The 19,683-nt window shown below is 43.3% G+C and overlaps 1 protein-coding gene and 1 long non-coding RNA gene across 4 annotated transcripts in view; one reads left to right on the top strand and one right to left on the bottom strand.

Annotated features, from left to right (window-relative positions):
* The first annotated feature begins 2,520 nt into the window (after window positions 1-2,520).
* On the top strand, window positions 2,521-4,644 carry LOC121816267 (uncharacterized). The gene is made up of 2 exons (XR_006055787.2): window positions 2,521-2,947; window positions 4,071-4,644. It is a non-coding gene; the product is annotated as an uncharacterized LOC121816267 (long non-coding RNA).
* A 3,949-nt stretch (window positions 4,645-8,593) lies between these two features.
* NET1 (neuroepithelial cell transforming 1) overlaps window positions 8,594-19,683 on the bottom strand; it is a 35,693-nt gene continuing 24,603 nt past the window's right edge. For all 3 annotated transcript variants that reach the window (XM_027976785.2, XM_060397554.1, XM_004014312.5), the window contains 9 exons: window positions 15,174-15,281; window positions 14,594-14,761; window positions 14,157-14,219; window positions 13,741-13,837; window positions 13,322-13,398; window positions 12,571-12,828; window positions 11,976-12,146; window positions 10,770-10,956; window positions 8,594-10,425 (listed from right to left, as the gene is read on the bottom strand). In XM_027976785.2, the coding sequence (XP_027832586.1) occupies window positions 10,037-10,425; window positions 10,770-10,956; window positions 11,976-12,146; window positions 12,571-12,828; window positions 13,322-13,398; window positions 13,741-13,837; window positions 14,157-14,219; window positions 14,594-14,761; window positions 15,174-15,281 (1,518 nt within the window). In that variant the 3' untranslated portion in view covers window positions 8,594-10,036. The remainder of the gene's footprint in view (window positions 10,426-10,769; window positions 10,957-11,975; window positions 12,147-12,570; window positions 12,829-13,321; window positions 13,399-13,740; window positions 13,838-14,156; window positions 14,220-14,593; window positions 14,762-15,173; window positions 15,282-19,683) is intronic.

The raw sequence follows: 19,683 nt of genomic DNA on the forward strand, positions 1-19,683 counted from the left end.
TTAGAGTCATGGCCTTTAAAATACATTTACTGAGTGCAGAATGTGTGGAGTAAAGAACAGCCGGTAGTGAACGGTACAAAAACCAAAAACAAAACAGAGAATTGTGACGGTGGTTCTAAATGACCCGGCCTCTGGAGATATCCATGTGCCCAAGCCTTTCATTGTACTGAAGACTGGCAGAGGCCACAGGAGAGGTGGGCTTGACCTCCTTCCCCAGGAGGGAAAGATGGGGCATTCGTGCCCTGGAGAATGAGAGAGACCGGGGATAGAAACAGTGATGAAGTAGGAGGAGAGGTCAAAAACTCCCCCAGCGGAACGGCTGAGGGCAGAGGACCCCGGACCTCGCCGCTCCGCAGGGGCAGGCTCTCTCTCCCTGGGGAGGGCCTCAGCATGGTCACGGCCTGCCCCGTTCTCAAGCCCCGCGGGAGCTCGGGACTCAAGCCGGAGGCCAATATCTGGCCACGGCCACAGGGGCACCCTTTAAAAACGCAGCTTCCAAAACTTCTGATTCTTTTCAGTTTTTCAGAAACTTGTGGAGGTCTCAAAACTTCTGTTTTGGCTCATCTGCACAAGCACCGTGAACCACTTTCTGCCTTGTGACATGTAGGTTTCCACCCAGCTCCAAGGACAAGTCTATCCTCCGCTGTAAAGTCAAGAGATTGAGTAAGAGTGGGCTGTTCAAGGTCAGCTTGTGGGCCTGGGCAAGTGGGACACAGGATTCAGGGGCAGAGGGCGGTAGGCCTCAGGCCACAGTCCATGTTTGTGACCTACTCCCCTGTTTGCTGCCCTGGGAGAGTGGCCTTGGTTTCTCTCCCTGAGGTTTACTTTTTGCTCCCTTTGCTTTGGTCCAAGCCCCAGGACATGAAAAGGGAGAACCCTGCCTGAACTCTACCTCCCCAAATGTGAAGGGCTGGGGTATTCACAGGGTAAGGACGCAGCGTGGTCTGAGGCATGGGGAGAAGGGAAAGGTGATGGGAAATAAAAGGTGAGTTTCACTGTTGTTCTGAGCAGGCCTTGACTAAGCTGTGGGTTTTCCATAGGACGCCTGTTCAGTAGACGGAGCAGTTAGCAGGTTCTGAAGGTGGCCTTTTGGGCCCCGATGTCTCAAAGGTCACCAGGTGGACACTCGTGCATGCCCAGTGGGAGGCTTGATGGTCCCAACCAGCCTTAACTGGCTGGAGCCTGAACCAGACACAACTGACTCCAAATTCTTAGAAAACAACTTGGGCAAACATCTTATTGTTTGTGCTCGGTGACGTGTGGAGGACACGCAAGCCTTTTGTGACGGCAGTGAAAGCAAGCTTGCTAAATGAGGACAGGCATAGGTGTAATGGATTTAACAATTTCCTTTGGTTTCAAAACCTTAGTAAACATGAGCACATGCATGCTAATTCTCTTCAGTCCATGGGATTCTGCAGGCAAGAATACTGGAGTGGGTTGCCATGCCCTCTCCCAGGGGATCTTCCCAACTCAGGGAGTGAACCCGCACCTCTTACATCTCCAGCACTGGCAGGCAGGTTCTTTACCACCAGCGCCACCTGTGAAGCCCTAATTTCAGTTTCTCCAGGAGCAAAGCAGCTAGTAGCTAGTTCTGGCCCAGTGTCTTTGATGAGGTTGCCAGTGGCTGAGACGTCCCTGGTGGTCCAGTGGCTAAGACTCCACGCTCCCAATGCAAGAGGGCCTGGGTTCAATCAATCCCCAGTCAGGGAACTAGATTCCACACGCCGAAACTAAGACCCAGTGCAGCAAAATAAATAACAATTTAAAAAGAAGGTGGTGGCTGAGGTTACAGCATCTGAAGGCTTGGCGTGGGGCTCAAGGTTTCCTCCCCTGCTCAGTGGGCCCCTCACGCTCTGGGCAAGCTGGTGCTTGTTGTGGGTGCGAGGACTCAGTTCCTCTGCCTGGGGGCCTGTTCACACACCAGCGTGAGTGCCCTTACAGCCTGGTGTCTGGCTCCCTCCAGGACTGAGCAAGGCAGAAGCGGCTTCAGAGTCACGAGCTGTCAGCTCCTTCTTACTCTGTTTGTCATGCAGGCCAGCGCTGAGGCACTCCAGGAGGGCATGGGGGAAGGTCTGAACTCCAGGACGGCGGCTCATGGCAGGCCTGGCTACTATAGGGCCCTCATAGCACTGAGGGTCTGCATGGACCAGCTTCTGTTTGGTACCTTGACTCTTGCTAAGGCTGGGCTGAGCTATCGTGGCCTTTCTGGTTGATTCAGCAGATATGTCTGAACACTTTTTCTGTGTCAGGAGAACTGGTGGTTAGGACGCAAAGGACAGTAACCTTACAGACCAGTAGAGAAGGTGATGCTGACGGTGGCAAGTGCTCAGTGTTGCGGGGGCAGCAATAGATCCCTGGGGGGACTACCGGGGGGATGGGTCAATGGGGCCTCAGAGGCGCAGCCTGGAACAGGTGAGGCCTGGCTGGGTCTGAGGGATTGAAACCAAGGATTAGTTAAACCCATCACACCTGCCTTTACTCATCAAGGTGCTTTTAATTGTTGCTGCAGATGTCTGGCTCGTCCTCCAGGCTGCAAGGCGCCTAAGCAATAAGACGCTTGCTCTGGTTGTTTTCCAGAAAGCTGGAGTCAGCTGTGTCTAGTTCAGCTGAGCAAGAGTCAGCGGTGTCCAGTTTGAGCTGAGCTGGTTGAGACTGGCTGGGACCACTGACCTTTCAACTGAGTGTGCGAACGTGCATAGGCCTGTTGCTGAGCTATGCCTGCGCAAAGCGACGACAGGGACACCCTTTTCCATCACCTTTCCCCATGGTCCCTGTGTCTAAGACGACCTGCTTCTTCAGTCTTCATCCCATAAACACACAAGCCCCTTGCCTGAGGGGAACCGGATTTGGGGTTTGTTTTCCCATCTCCTTGCTTGGCGGCCCTGCTGATGGACCCTCTTTGCTGCAGACCTTGGTGTCTCAGTGTTTTGGGTTGCTGTGCACCCAGGTAAAGAGGAGCCTGGTTGAGGATGGGTAGGAGGGAGAGGGAGGGGGAAAGAGGGGGAGGGGGAATGTGTGGAAGTGGAGGGAGAAGGAAGGAAGGGGGGAATGGAGAGGGAGGGGGAGGAAGAGAGAGGGGAGGGGAGGGGGTAGGGGGAAGGGGAGGAGGGGAGGGGAGGGGGAGGCAGGAGCAGGAGGAAAGGGGGAAAGGGAGAGGGGAAGGGGGAGGGGGAAGGGGAAAGAGGGGGAGGGGGAGAGGAGGGGGAAGTGTGGAAGTAGAGGGAGGACAAAGAGGGAAGAGGGGGATGGAGGGGAGGGGGGGAGGGGGAAAGAGGGAGGAGCACTCTCCCAGGTTGGGGAGCCTGCCTGGCTGCTCAGGGTGTGGGGCATTGCACGTCAGGGTGTCACTTTCCATGGCTCTGACTGAAGAACCTCATGGACCCGTGCTGATCAGCAGGCAGATGCCAACAGCTGCCCTTGCTAGTCTGTTCCTACGACAAAGAAAGTGACTGAAAAGTTCTCAGGAGCTCCCGCCCTGGAGGACCTGGCTGTGTTAGCGCTGGAGCATCGCTGCTGAAATAGTTTCCACTTGTGGAAAAGATCGCCTCACGTCCCTGCCCTGCAGGCACGCAGCACCTCACGTTTCAGGGACTCTGCCCAGTCGCTTAGACGCGGTCCCGGAGTGTGTACTGACACGCCTGTGGGTCACTTTCCCTTGTTTTGGAAAAGCACGCTGCCTGGTGGGATCAGCCACACAGTCTGAGAGGACTTGCCTGACCCAGGCCTGCTGTGCTCCCAAAGCTGTGCTACTCCCCGTGAGATGCGGGCACCTCTGATGCTATGAAAAAGTCACCGCTGGCTATTCATTGACCCCTGTGGTTTGTAAGGTTTGTCCCATGTGGGCTCCACGCCCTCTTGTCTTAGGCCACATGTTCCTCTGGGCAGAGATTCTGGGCAGCCCCCTCCTGTCCTGAGGCGCAGCAGGGCCCTGAAAACACGGTGGTGGAGTGGGAAGAAAGTGGGGGTGAGGGTGCCCCCAAATCTGCATAGTCGACCTTGGGGGTGCCTCTTGCCCATCTGCTCCCTGACTCTCCCCCAGTCATCACAACTTCCATGTCTTTCTCTGGCAGGTGGGTGAGAAGCTGAGGGCTGAGCATCACACCTGGATGGAGCCTGGCAGGGAGAAGACGAGCTCATGTTGGCAAAGCCGCATGCTGGCAGATAACAGCCTCTTTTCCAGCCCTGGGGCAGTTTCCAGCTTCTCCAGTCACGTTCAACCAACAGCTGTAGCCTGAGAAGCCAGAGGGGAGAGAGCTACTCCAACCAGGGGGGGAGGCCTGCTGTTTCCTGATCCCATCACAGAGCCCCGCTGGGGAGGGGCCAGAGTGGGAGCCCCCCATGGTCCTTCATCCTCGAGCGCAGAGAAGATGGGAAAGAGGCAGGGGTCTCTGCCCGGGGCTAGTCCACCCCAGCTCAGCTGAAACACAGGCGTTTCCAGCTGACTCCACGAGGGTGGACAGAAGGCAGTTCGGGGTCCCTCGCACCCAGACTGTGGGGCAGGCCCAGGACGCATGCCTGTCTTAGATGCTGACTCTTCAGGAGTGGCTGCCCTGGGTGGGTTGGGGCTGGGATGAAAGCCTGAGGCCTGGTGTCTGGGTCACTGTGTTGGGCACCTGCTGGCCATGTTTGTAGAGCATGCACACTGTTACTCGTGTTCTGATCTCTGCAGACCGTCCTTGAAAGATGTGTGCTTCTAACAGCACACTGGGTCTGGGTAATTTTTTTTTCTTTCTCTTAAAAGATAGACTTCTAAGAGCAGCTTTAGGTTGACAGCTAAACTAGGTGGAAAGTGTGACATTTCAATATTCCTCCTCCCTCACACCCATGGCCTCCCTGTCAGCATCTCCACTGGTTGGTACTTGTGTTACAACTGATGACCCCACATGGACATGTCATTATCACCCAGAGTCCACAGTTGACATCAGGGGTTACTGTAGGTGTTGTATGTCCTGTGGGTTTGGCCAAACATATAATGACACACGTATATTATACATCAATACAGTATCATACAGAGAAGTTTCACTGCCCTAAAAACCCTCTGTTCTCCACCTGTTCATCCCTCCCTCTCCACAATCCCTCAAAATCAGACCTTATCATCATTGGCATAGTCTTGCCTTTTCCGTGACATCAAACTAGTTGCTATCATATAGCATGTAGCCTTTGTTTCCTCCATGTCTTCATGACTTGACAGCTCGCTTATTTTAGCATGTAATAATATTCCCATCTGGATGCTCTGTAGTTCATTTATCCATCACCTACTGAAGGACACCTTGGTTGTTTTCAAGTTTTGGCAATTATGAATAAAGTCACTGTGAAAAAGCACCCATGTGCAAGTTTTTGTATGGACATGAGCCTCTTAAGAGGCAGGGAGGTGGTTTACTGTCTGGTTCTTGCTGGAGGCTTCTCCTGTAGCTCAGTTGGTAAAGAATCTGCCTGCCTCCCAGTACAGGAGACCAGTGTTTGATCCCTCGGTTGGGAAGATTCCCTGGAGAAGGAAATGGCAACCTACTCCAGTATTCTTGCCTGGAGAATCTCATGGACAGAGAAGTCTGGCAGGCTACATCCCATGGGGTCACAACAGTCAGACACGGCTTGGTGATTAAACCCCCTTGCTGGAAGGTCTCAGGGTTGGGCTGCATGGAGAAGCTTCCCTGGGGGACCTGGAAACACCTGGTTTCTCACTGGCTTAGCTCCGGGGGGAACCCATGTCCGTGTGTCTGGGAAAGAGGGCAGGCGAAGGAAGCCACTGATGAAGAGGGAAAGGAAAAACAAACAGGGGAAGAGAGAGAAAGAGAGGAAAAGGCTGTGTGGATTAAACCAGAATCCAGATTTTTCTGATCCCGTTGTCAAACTGTAACAGAGGACATGGATGTCGAGGTGTTGAGGCAGGTTTGTGTGTCTGTGAGAAGGCAGAGAGTAGATCATCTGTATTTGATGAACATTCTGCCTTTATTATGAAAAGTGAAGCCTGGGGATTCAGAGGGGGTTAAGAGATTAAGGACTTGGATACAATCCTGGAATTTCATTCAACTTTTGCATTTTTAATGAAAAATTTCAAACATCTCTTCAAAGAGATATGCAGAGTATAAATCCTCATGATGCCTCATCTTACTTCAGCAATTCTCAACTTACGTGGTTTCCTTTTTATCCCTAGCTATGCTCTTGCCCTATAATTTTGAAGGAAATCTCAGACCTCATGTGATTTTTTATCCATAAAGATTTCAGTGTGTCTCCCTAGGGAGACTGCAATCATAGTACTTCTGTTAAACATAAAAATATAACCATATCTTGTGCACTTTACCCAGTCAATTCTGGATATTTTGGATTGTCTTATTTAAAAAACGATTTGTTCGATTTAGGATCCAAGTAAGTCCATACATACACCGCAATGGTTTGATATATCTTTTAAGTGTAGGATTCCTCCATCTTTCTCTTTGAATTAATTTTACTTTGCTGAAGAAACTCATTTGTCTTAACTTCTTGCAGACTGAACTCAGGCTGACTTTCTTGGCAAGATTACTCAGGTGGTGGGTGGGCGCCCTGTCAGGAAGTATGGTGGTCTTTATTAATCGTTGACATCTAGATCCATCAGGTCATGAGGGCTTACAAAATGGTGATATTCTATCATGTCTTCTTCACTGATTAGCTGGGCCACTGCTCTAAAGAAAATATTCCCTTCCTCAGCTATTTACCCTGAGATATGGTTTGTGGAGGAAAGGGCAGAATAAGTGATTATCAGTTTTCAAAGGAGTTGGGTTTCCTGAGATACTCCAAAGGGCGTTTAAAAAGTGGTGTTTTCTTACGGAATCACTTGGCAGCTCTGGGTTTAAACACTCATTATCTTAGTGAACGTGTCCATTGTCTCAAAGCCTCATGATAAATAGAAATATGGACACTGGATCTGAGGAAACAACTGTACCTGGTAAGTCAGAAGACTTGCAGTTTGTTCTGGAATTCCTCACTTATGCAGGCAAAACCCCAAGCCCCTCTGATCTGGGAAGGTCTCTGATCTAGGATTGAGGGAGATTTTCTTTGCTAGGATACTCCTCTCACGGGAACTGGCTTCACTGGACAAAGGGATGCGATTCTTTCTAGAGTGTTCTTTAACGCTGATTAAGAAAAGCCCAAGTCTGCAGGATGTTATCAGCTACTTTCACCTCCAGGACGTGTAACCCTAACAGACAATACCACTCATCCACCAGTGAGTGTCTCCACGAGGGACTGGCAGTTCTGATGAGGAAGAGAACCAGAGAGGTGCCCACGCGGGTCTGCATCTCAGTCACCAAGACTGAATAACGGCAGCCCAGGCCAGGCGTCTGTTGATGGTTGTAAAATGAACTCAGTCACATTAGCGTTAGGCATATGTACAGAAAACCAAGCACTGTGCCAGGTGTGCACGTTCGCTCAAGCACTAAATGTATAGGAGAGCTAAGTCAGCATAGGAGTGACCTGGATCAGCCAAGGAGACGCCAGTCTTAAATTGATTCCAAGGCAACTTGGTTGACACTGGTGCCCTATTGGCTGATGATTCATCCAGGCGCCCGTGCCTCCCCTCCCACCTCTGTGCACACAGCCAGACTGAGCCCTGGGTTCAGAAAGACCACTCTGCTCAAAACAGACAAACACAGTGTTTTGAGTATTCTGCTTGTATATATTCACTTCAGACTCTGTGAAGAGTTTAAAGGCAAACTGAGAAGCAGGTAGATATACGTCAGTACTTCCTACGTATCATTTGCATAATGGCTACCTGCTGGATCAGTGATGACTAAGAGCTGACTCCTAAAATTCTCTGTATCAGAATTACCAGGGGGAGTGTTGACAAATATAAATTATGACCCCTGTACCCCACCCCTTCCCACTGATTCAGTGAAACAGGTGTGGAAACTGGGGGAGGGGAGCTGGGGGTGAGGCCCGCTTATCTTTTTTTTCAAAGTACCCCTCATGACTCATGCCCAAACAGGCTTGAGAACTACTGGAATAATCAGAGATTTTCAAATACAGATGCAATTTCTGAAGGGTGTTCATTCTACACAATTACTAAGTTTCTGGGTCTTATTTCTTCCCTAGAGTAATCCCAGGAAAGCTATATAGTTTCCAATAAAACATCTTTTGATTAAGAACATCTGAACTATCACTGTTTCTACAACTTAGGAAGCTTATCAAGGTAACTCTGGAAGAAACTATCTTACAACATCTCTAGGAATGATTAGATATCTTGCTGATTTCCGATCACAACCACTGGTGTAATCTGCACTATTGGGTTTGAATTTGCAGAGGTAGAAACCTGAGTTACCTAAATTAAAATCTGAAATTAGATTAATGAAGGTCCTTTGTTAATAGCTTGACTACTGTATCCAGAAAGTGGCCAGGTGTTCAGCTGTCTTCAATTCAACTGCTGTTTCTGATTAGAGTGTCTTCTAATTGGTTTAATAAGATTCAAAAAACTTGACCTAATCTCTTTTTGATGCATTTCGAAGGCGTGTTTGTGACCTTTTAAAACCTCTGTGAGGCTTGTCATCACTTCCTTGGCTGTAGCAGCATGTTCTGGCAGAGGTCCAGCAAACATCCACCAGTCAGGAAACCTTTAGGGTGATTATGGGTGTGACTTTTTTTTTAATTGTATAATTCATTTATACAGAGAAATCATTTGGAATTAATTATTTACAGTCTTTTTCAGTTTTCATTTCCACTGGCCGGATACAGTTCACATAACAGTCTACGTTTACTGGAACAGTCACCATGACAAATCTTCCACGACATGGGTTTTCAGTCCTCTCCCGTCCAAGACAATGATTGCATTTGAACAGAAACATTTCAGAGTAAAACACTCACCAGTCTCCTTTCCCCTCTTACGAATAAATCTGCCAGAATGGATCTAAAATGGTCAAATTTTCAACACATTTCCTTTTCTTTTCAAACCCCTTATTTGCAAGTACTGTAAATCAAGGCAAACACTGTTCACATCCCCCAAGCCTTCTACGACTTACTACATACTCTCGACTTCAGCTTTTACTATCTCTTCTCAGAAATGTCTGACACAATCAGACATTTTTACTTTAAGACAAAACTACACTCTTTTTCCCTCTGTTTTAAAAAAATACTTATTACCAGTCAATTGCCTTCTCTCTTGCTTTTCAGAGAATATTAACTTTCCATGAAATCCTTAAGATGGTTCTCTTTCAGTAGTTCAGAACACACTGAGTCATTTCATGTGTGTCCACCACCCTGAAACACTACACTTTAAAAATCACAATTTTCTTAATTGGCTCAAAAACAGTATGGCTTGATTTCACTTGGTAAAGTTAATATGATTTAAAAACATACACACACACACACACATTTTTAATCAAGGGAGAAAAATACTTTAAAGACGTGCCAATTTGAAAAGGGATCAAAGTAAAAAAATAAAAGGAAATACTAAAAACTACTTTACAATAAAAAAAATTAAATAATCGGCAGGTTAAATCAATGAAAAATGAGGAATGTAGAGTGAAAAACAAACTAATAAAAAGCATTCCAGTTGGCAGAATGGAAAACCTATTAAGTTTTGTTTTCCAAGGAAGTTATGTTTCAATGTAAATTTTGAAATATTGTAAGTATTCCAAGTAGATCTTAGATGCCAACGTTACAATTTCAAATTTTGCATGCAAAGTTCATCAAAGAAACACTGGTAAAATCCTGGTATTCATAAAATTTTAAGTTTTGGAAAATACTGTAAATATCACAATTGGTATTAAAAAGTCATGATGAATGCAGAATGAGAATATCTGTTAAGTATTTCATTTGATTAAAAATACCAGGTTTGCATATTCTAAATGATCTGAGAAGAAGAAAAAAAACCCTGCAGTTTAACAGTAATCTGTATAATGTATCTTTAGCTGCCATTAAAAAAATAAAAGAACCACCACCAAAACCAACCAACCACACAGAAGACATGAGACGGGTACTGAGCAATGCTGCCGTGCTCACAGGACAGAAAGAAAAACTGTACAAGGTCATAAATAAAGTCTCTCCCAGCTGCTGCTCAGAGCTTCCTTTATACTAGGGTCTCCTTCCGCTTGCCACCAACCTGGGCTCTGTCCCTGGCTTTGCGGAGGCTGGTCTGGGCTCGGGGTGCTTTCACGCCCGTCGTGTGGTCTGCTGTGTGCACCGGGGCCCAACACTCGGCAGTGTCTCCATCAGCTTCGCCCTGAGTCATGCTAGAAGTGGTGGATGCCCGTCTCTGGGCCCTGGCGTTGCTGGTGGTGGTGGGGTTCTCCCTGCACTCCTCGTGGAGCTCGGAGGGGCTGGTGGCCTGGCGGAAAGGGGCGATGGCGGTGCGGATGCAGCTGAACCACTGCTGCTTGTGGAACACGTCGTTGGCTTGGAGAGTGTGGGACTGGCCCGGAGAGGGGTCTTGGAAGCGAACTCGGAAGATGTTTTTAGCTAGAAAAATAAACATTGACAAAAGGAAATAGACTTAGAAAGCTTATCCTACATGTGGTCAGACTACATGAGTCTGGGTGCTGGTCTCCCCACAGCAGGCACACCGAGGAGGCAGTGCCCTATGCATTAACCATGTATGAGGCAGTGCCCATGTATATCAGGTACACATGCTGGAGTCAGAGCACCACAGCACCTGACAACTCAGCGAGTGGACCAGGTCAGGATGACAGGACCCGTTTCATGTTTAGTGTGTTGTCTGGGGACAGATTCTTAATTATTAAAGCTGAGATCATTTAGGTTCTGAGTTTATGATCATTGAAACCATTTTAAAGTGTGACTGGTACCTTTATCTGAGTTGCCAAAAGCCCCTCGGAAGGACCCTCCCATCCTCACGTCTCCATCCTGCAGGTCTTCCAAGACCAGCTCCTGGACAGGGATGGGCTGCCGGTAAACCTGGTAGGAGTGACGCTCGTTTCGAGTAACAGGCCGAGTCAACACCAAGATGTCTTGAAACAGGAAAATGTACAGTTTCTGGAGAAGTGAGAAACAAATACTTCTTAAATGGAGAACTTTGTGACTTTAACTGAGTGAAATCCATTGTTAAAAAAATGTGACTGGATCTTAATTTTATCAAATTGATTTACTAAGATCTCTTCACAAATGACTTCATAAAGATGGTGCTTTAAAAGCGATGCACATTCTCCTTGGAGAGCTTTTCTCACTGTAGACTATATACAACTTTTCTGTCCATGTGTAACATTAGATCAGCAGCAGCTGAGCAAACGCCACGCACCTCAAAGACCTGTCGGTGGTGACGTGACTGGAAATGCCAGGACTGTACACTACAGTCTTCTAACAGGGCAAGAACTTAAAAATGTAAGCTGGTAAAAATGTTAATGGTTCTGTTTTGTCTAAACAAAGACAAACCTAAGCTTTTATAGAACAATGAAGCCTTATAAGAGAAATCAGAGATGGAAGACTAACTCTTTCCAAACAGAACCTCAACTTATGAATTGGCTTCTGAAAAGCCAATGGCTTCTGAAAAGCACATGATGAAATTAAAAAACCATTCCACTTGTATACTTAGTTCGAGGAGATACCTTTGTAACTAAGATTGAAAAAAGAAGTCTGTTCTCATTCTATCTGCTGTAAAAGTTTGTTTCATAGTGCTAAAAACTTCTACTACTATAAACTCTTCAAAAATTATTCTGAAGGATATGCTTTTTTATTAAACACCATAAAACTTATTTTTACATAATTACTTATTATTACATAATTTATTTAGAATGGAACCTCTGGCCAAACAAGTTGACTTATGCTTCAAAACTAAAAAATAAATTATTACTGATTCTCCACCAAGACATTTAAGTCACTCTGTAATGACAGAAACCAACTATTTGCTTTATCAAAGCTGATAACATAAAATCCAGTTACTTTCAGTATGTGATGAGTTTATTTTATAAACCTGCTTCATAATTCATATGGAAAAAACTAAATAATGGGAAGAGGGCAGGAACTGCTCACTTCACATTAGTGTTAAATGCACTTACATGTCCGTTTTTATTTTTCAGTTCCCCATGGCAGAGCAACATTTTGCTTGCTTCAATTCTAGGGTCCTTCTGCTTTTCATCCAGATACTCCAGCTTGTCAATGTAATACTGGCATTCTGATTCACCTTTCTTCACGTTGATATCAGAGAGAACTCCTTGTATTATTAGTATCTAAAAAAAAATTATATATATACAAAAAAAATCAATGGTGCATTTTCAGCATATTAATGTATCCCCATTTTCCTACAGGACTAAAATGTTGCATTAAAATGTAAGATTTTACAACTTGAAGGGACCCCAGGAATCAGATAATTCAGTCAGTCCCTTCATTTTACAGTGTCAGCCACACTGGTTATCTGCCTTAAGTCACACAGCTAGCTAATGAAAGAAGTCAGATTAGAACCCAATCTTCTGACTGAAACATAAAATATCTGTTACACCTCTTTACTAGTGCATAGCGTGCTAACACACGAGAACTGAAAGTTCATGTACTCATTCAGTATGCAGAAGCTGTGAGGGGATCACTGTGTATCTTTCTCAGGCAAGCTAACATGCAAACAGGCAAAGCACAGGAACCACTTCTTGGGCTACTTACAGCCTCCTCCAGCAGCTGAACATCCGGGTGGTCTTTGGGAGTATGTCTAAGAATCTCTTTCAACAGTAAAGGGTATTTGACAAGGCGGCTTCGAGGAATATCAAGGAAGCTCCAGAGATCCAGTTTTCGGCTGAAAGGAGACTCCAGACAACGCTGGAGGAAGTCCTGGACTCTTGGGTCCTGTTTCTTCTGATCCAGAAGAGCCTTGGCTGCCAGCTGGTTACTGCAGTAGCCTTTGTAGGCATTCAAGCCTGGCAACTAAAGAGCAGTAAAAGAAATCAAAGAACAGTCCATTAGTGAGACTGCAACATGTCTAAGTTTCTAAGACGTGAAACAGAGCTATTCGTGAAAGCTTTTAACAAGCTGTGAAGATTCTCCTGCAGGTGATAATGGGTGACTGTTCTCTCACTTGACTGTATATGCAAAGGCTGTCTTTCATCACCGAACCCCAGCCATCCCTCCTAGAACAGGGCTTGGCATCGGCAGGCACTCAGATATTAACTGAGAGAGTAAGACAGGTAATTAACAGATGTAATGTGGAAATTCTACCCAAGGAGGAACATATTCTTAAAACAAACGAAAGTGTCATTCATGATATGTTTTTCTTAAACAGTGACAATAACTTCTATGTATATTTGTTCAGTTTTAGTGCCCCATTTATCCGATTTTAGAATCCACTAACTGGGTCAAATCAGTGTGATCCTGATCACAAGTGACAAGCCTGCCCTGTCTGCATAAACCTGCTACATACCCAGTTCACGAGAATGTGGCCAATGTGCTCCACTGTCCCGCCAGGCTTGGTGGCTTTTCCTATTCTCTTCAACAAATCTGAAGTGTAAGAAAGCAGAAATTCCAAGAACAAGTTTATTTAAAAATAATTAAGGGAGGAGCAAGACAGTGGTAGGGGGTTAAGAGGTGGAAACTACTAAGTATGATATAAATAAGCTACAAAGACACACCGCACAGCACAGGAAATGTAGCCGTAACTTTAAATGGAGTATAATATTTAAAAATATTAATCACTATGTTGTACACCTGAAACTAATTTTGTAAATCAAATCTATGTCAATAAAAATTACAAAAATAACCTGAACTAAATTAGAAGTTTAGATTTAAAATTACTTGTTGTTGCTGTTCAGAATCTTACGAAAATTAGGGAGCACATCTTACCTTCATGCAGAGGTATGTAAGCATCCAAATCACCAAATATATGTGTGAGCTCCTCTTCTGACATAATAGACAGCTTTAACATGGGGTCGTGGTAGGCCTGTTGGAGGGGAGAAGTACATCACACACAGATCAAGCAAATAAAACACGAAGAGAGGTCTGCATGTGAATCAAGCCTGACTATGTAAAAACCAGCATGGATATTATTTTATACATAACAGAAATTAAAGTACATGTTAGTCTTGAAAAACTCTTCCTCATATTCATATTTGAAGAAATGCCTCTAATAAACCTCATCTAAAATTAGTATACACCAGTAGATATTCTCTACTTTTCAACTTCTAAAGGTAACACCCTTTAGAATTTGTGGAATAAAATTCTTAAAACCTATGGCACAGGAAAGAAAGTTCTTTACTGACCTTTCTTGCAAGTTTGAGGTCCTCAATTAAGTCCTGTTCCCCTCTGGACATTTCATAGATTGCCTAAAAAAATCCAGCAAACATCACAGGTCACTCCTTCCTTTCAGAAAGGAAAATTACATACAATGGATAGTTACCATTATTTAACTGATGTTTGAACAGTGCTTTTCAAAGTGATTCAGTCTGAACACTATAATTCAGAATGGAAACTCTAATAAGAGGATGCCTTATGTTTCATATTCTACCCATCAGGGTGTTAAACCAAATGACCAACACCCTCTGCAAGCGCTGAAAACGGCGACTCAAATGTAAAAATGCAAGTCTATCTTGCCGGAGGTGTTAGTTTGCTATTCTTCCAACTAAACACATGTTTAACAACCAGAGTCTATGTTTCATTTTATGCTAGTGCACACAAAGTCTTGCTGTGGGGCACACACCTCTTGACGTCTGATCTCCCTGGAGGTTAGAGACTGCTTCATGCTGCCGTCTAACGTCTCCGACCACAGGGTGCTGCTTCTCCTCTTGGCAGGCACTGGGACTGTCGACCTGCTGGAAAACTTTTGGGCTGAAGCTGGGGATCTGCTGTCACCACGAAGGGTAAATGACTTAAAAGAAAAGAAAAAAAAGTGAATAAGAAAAAGCTTTGGAGGATACAGAAACTATTTTTTCCTCAAAAAAAAAAAAAAAAAAAAAAAAGACAAATTAAAAGGTTCTGACAGTTTCTTTATGCATAAAATTCATTTATGCCAGCTTCAATCTGACAGTATGATAAAATATTTGTCAGTCAAAATTACTTTCTGGGAATAAAAACTATCCAAGTCCTTGCTTTGCTCTAAGATGTAAACTAATATAATGAGGTTATGTAAATATTGTTTTGATAACAATATTCCTTAACAGCATATTCCAAAAGAGGAAAATTATATTTAAGTATAACAGTATAAACCTGTCTGTACAGCTCACAGAAAATGCAAATTTTGGGCTCCTATAAATGTTGCCTCACCGCATACATGCTCCTACCTGTATTGTTTGACCAAAGCGCCTGACGGCTCCATTTCTTACAGGAGAGATTAGATTTGCCAAGGATGTGACCCGAGCTAGAGGTCGCACTCTTTTATTGCTTGGCTCCTGTGAAAACAAGAACAAGTTATACTTAAACATGTGTTTAGGTATAACTATTTCAAGCAAGTTTGTACAAAACGTTAAGATCTCTCAAAAGTCAGATATTTGTACAGTATATACAAGAAACATAGAACTCTGAAAGTGAATGTTGTTTCTCATTGTTAAAATAAGAACACTAATGAGTAACGGAAAATTAAAAAATAAATGGTAGAAGAAAGGTCAAATATCTGAACATCACTGAGAACATAACATACTATCATTAAACAACAACAACAAAAAATCCAAAATTAAAACAAAAGAATTAGATTCTAAAGTCCTACAGAAACTTTTAGTTTAATATAGAGAGTAACTAAAAAAACCCACCTTATTATTATGAAAAATCAAGCATACACAAAACGGGAGAATTGCATAATGGATCTTGGTCTAACAACAGGTTTCATCTGTGCCCATACTGAAATATTTTACAGCAATTGCCAAACCTTCTATCATTTCACTCTTAAATACTTCACTTAAAAAACAGCCTTTAAATGAAGGCATCTGACATTGGGATGAGTCAGCTCCAAGGTAGCCACGTCCTTGTGGTGGGAGGTGTTCAAGCATAGGTAGAACAGTGGTTAAGAGGAGGCTGAGCCTCTGGACTCAGACCAACTGGCCCAAATCCTGGTTCGGACACTTGACAGGAAACATCCTGGGTCCCAATGTTCTCATCTGTAAAATGGGGTTAACACGAGAACTTCTCTTATAAAGGTGATATGAAGATTAAATAAGATGTTTAAAGGGTTTAGAATAGTTCTCGGCACATACTGAGTTTTAGCTATTACTGACATCCTTTCTCAGGAATATTTCCACTTACTATGCAAATATTGGTATTTATAAAAAATTAGATCCTCTCATACATTTAATTATCAAGGAAAAATATATACAGATTGGGAAGATTTAATTATTTTACATATATTGTTTTTAAAACAATAATAGTATAGCAAACACATCATTTACCAAAGATTCCAAAACCTTACAAACTGCATTTCTTTAACTTTACAGCTAGGAGAGTGGAGGCACTCCACCAGGTGACTCACACAGCTGCGTAGGTAATGAAGGTTAGATCATAAAACAGTCCTACCCTTTATAATGTCTATGGCGCATAATTATTTGTTTGTAATTTTTGGTGCCTTTGGCAACTTGTGGCATATTTGACAAAATTTTAATGAGGCTACAGAAGGGTACATGATGAAAAATTATACAAAACTCACTACTTAAAAATGACAGATGCAATTTTTTTCTAAAAAATCTTTGATATGACCCAAGTCATGAAAAAGAGGAAAATGAGTAAAAATAATCCCAAGAATAATTTGAGAGTAAAGTGGCAGAAAGGGTTAAAATCCTCCAGAAAGAACTTAAATGATGGAATATCCAAACAAGCAATGAGACTTATCTAGGCTCCGAAGCTGTGGACACAGCCGACCATGGCCAGGAGGCTCTGCAGACACAGTCCAGGCCCCTGGGTCAGTCCTGCAGAGGCAGCGTGGCAGGCCAGCCCCACCCCCACCCCAAATAACTGACTCCGAAGTGAAACCGCGACTATAAAGCCACAAGTGTGTGAATGCTAAATGAACTGAAAAAGAAACCTCCCGAGATATCTACTAAAATGACGCACTGTGTGGCTGAGGACATGTGTGAATGCCTTTACCAGACCCATCTGTGCAAGACTGAAGGGACACATGCGCGGGCAGAAGGCAGGCAGAAGGCATTCCTTTCTATTTAGTAAAGGCAGGACAAAGACGCTTCTGTGTGAACGGAGATAGAATTACCTCACAAAGTAAGATATGCCAGTGCCAAGGAGAAACAGAGCAGTTGTCAGAAAGATCTGCCCACCGATTGGAAGGAGAGGTTAATTCCTCATCCTTGTTTAGAGCATAACCAATTTGACTTCCTGGTAAATCATAAAATATTTAATTTCAATTGAAAAATCTTTGGAAAGGTGCTCTTCCCAGTGAATTTGAAAGGAAAAGTTAAGTTTAGCTGGAAGGAAAGGAATTTCTGCTATCTATTTTAACACATAAAATAAAAAATTCTTATCTTTGGATCAGTCAGTACAACTACTAATTTCCTGGTAATGTAAAACTGTGATATTTAAAATGAAAACTACTGAATTTAATTTAGATAATTAAATGTAAAGATATTTAAAGTATCTTTCTGAAACTAAAACTGAAATGTGGATGCTCTCTCTCAGGGTGATGGGGTATTATGCCAGGCAGTATATGAATAGTGTTAAATATGTTCCCAGCCCTTCAGAAGCCCACCCATAATCTCACTGCTTCACAACGGAGATGCTAGTCTCAGGAGTGTATCTAATCTAAAACGTCTGGGAGGAGCATCCGGCTAGCTCTGTCACAGAGCAAGATACTCTTAAGTCTGTACCATAGTAGTGCTGAATCAGGAGTACACGGAGGGCCTGGAGTGAGAGGACATCTTCGTACTTTCCGCACTGGCTTTTGGGATTTGAAAGTAATTTTCATGCCTTACTAAACGTTCACATGTGAAGAATGCTTGTAAGATGCAACACAAAATTTTAGCATATATATTTATTACAAAACTACAGAGAATTTTAATGAATAATTCAAAAAGTGTGATTGAAAGGCAAAGATATAATACTGAATATGGCTCACTAATCTCAGGATAAATACATTTGAAAAAAATTAGAGACAACTGTTGTGGAAAAGTGTTACAGACCAGGTCACCTATAAGGTAGGGACAACAGATTGTCTGTTATGGGTTAGAATTCGGTCTGTGTGAGCTACAACCAAGAGCAGCGTTTCTTTAGAGGTTGAGATGCGCCATCTAACCTACTCTGGTTTTTTGTGGGGAGTGCTGTGGAATCCACCCATGTCTGTCCCTCTGCAGGTGAAGGAACAGAGGGTAGGAGTTTACCTGTCTTACCAGTACCCAAATAAGGCTTTCTTCCTGGTTTTAGTGTTGTGTTATTTCTGAAGTGTTGTTAGCAACATTATGGTAAATATAAGAAGCTTAAAGAATGCATACAGATAGTGAGACTGTACACCCTCCTTCAAAGATGATCTGAAACCCCAGGGGAACAATAAAGAACACGAACAAGTTTCACATGTTCAAGGAACTTTCTACTGTCGGCAACCTTTCACTAGGGCTAAAGTTCACTTAGAGGGAAAAAACCCAACACCCTCTAATATAAATTTATGTTGTTTATTTAGGTTAGCTTTTAACCAGACTATCTAGGTTCGCCAGGCAATCAACATATATTGTTATAGGGAATCTGACTTGAGACCTAGTATTTAATCAACCTATTTATTTCACTAACCCAGTTGTACTGAGATTTTATGCCTTAAAATATTTTCTGGATAGCTACAAACAGAAAATTCTTAGAAACAATTTAAAGTCTTTTACTGGAATGTACCTTGCGCATAAAAGCAACAACATGGAAAAGTTCTAAGGTGAACCCTGCTTTTTGTAAAAAGTTTTTTTTTTCTCCTCAGGATGTCACATAGAGGATATATTTTTTTTGAGGGGGTCGTCTTTTCTAGAGTCAACCAAATCAAGACACAAAAAACCAAGTATGTGTCTGGGTTTACTCATTTGAGTTACTGGATAAATAATTTTCTCTTCTATCTGGCAAAAGCTTTAACAAGAATGAAAAGAAAAAGTTATTTAAAAAAGATAAAAGTGAGTTATGATCACATAGGATTTCCTCCCTTTTCTCTTAGTACTAAATAGTCAAATACAGTTATTTATTTAAGGCTATGCTGTTAAAAGCCTGATGACATTCTTGGTGTTTTTAATCTTTGGAATAAAGGTATGCTGTAAACAGGGTCAGTGTCTGATACCAAACAAGACTAGTTCCGCTTTAGTATTTACATGATGACCACTTTTGCGAAAACTGAAACACAAAAGCCAAAACCAAACAGAAAAACGAAAACCAAAGCCAAATCATGTCTTTTGAAGACGGCAGCTATTTTAACTACCGAAGGTGTGTGTGTGTAAGACACACAGCTTTGCTGAGACATACAATACACTGCATATATTTAAAATGTATAATTACGTAAGTTTTGATATACCTACATGGCCACAAAGCCATCACCTCAAAGCAGCGGCATATAGTTAACTGAATACAGGAATGATATTTCTATCCCATCAGCAATGATGAAGTACACACCACAGAGTATATCTATTGCCGTGTGCTATATATATAGAATGAGCACACAGCATTAACTATTAAAATTAAATAAGCAGCATAAAAGTCACTTATTTTGATAAATGTTCACAAAGACCTTAAAAATGTACAATAACTTTAGGTAATTAAAGCAAGGACGGCACAAGTACCTAAATAATGGTTCACTGGCTTAAATGACATATTTTTCTTTCTGAAGGACAAAGCCAC

Source organism: Ovis aries, chromosome 13, assembly GCF_016772045.2.
Source record: "Ovis aries strain OAR_USU_Benz2616 breed Rambouillet chromosome 13, ARS-UI_Ramb_v3.0, whole genome shotgun sequence".
Taxonomy (NCBI): Eukaryota; Metazoa; Chordata; class Mammalia; order Artiodactyla; family Bovidae; genus Ovis; species Ovis aries.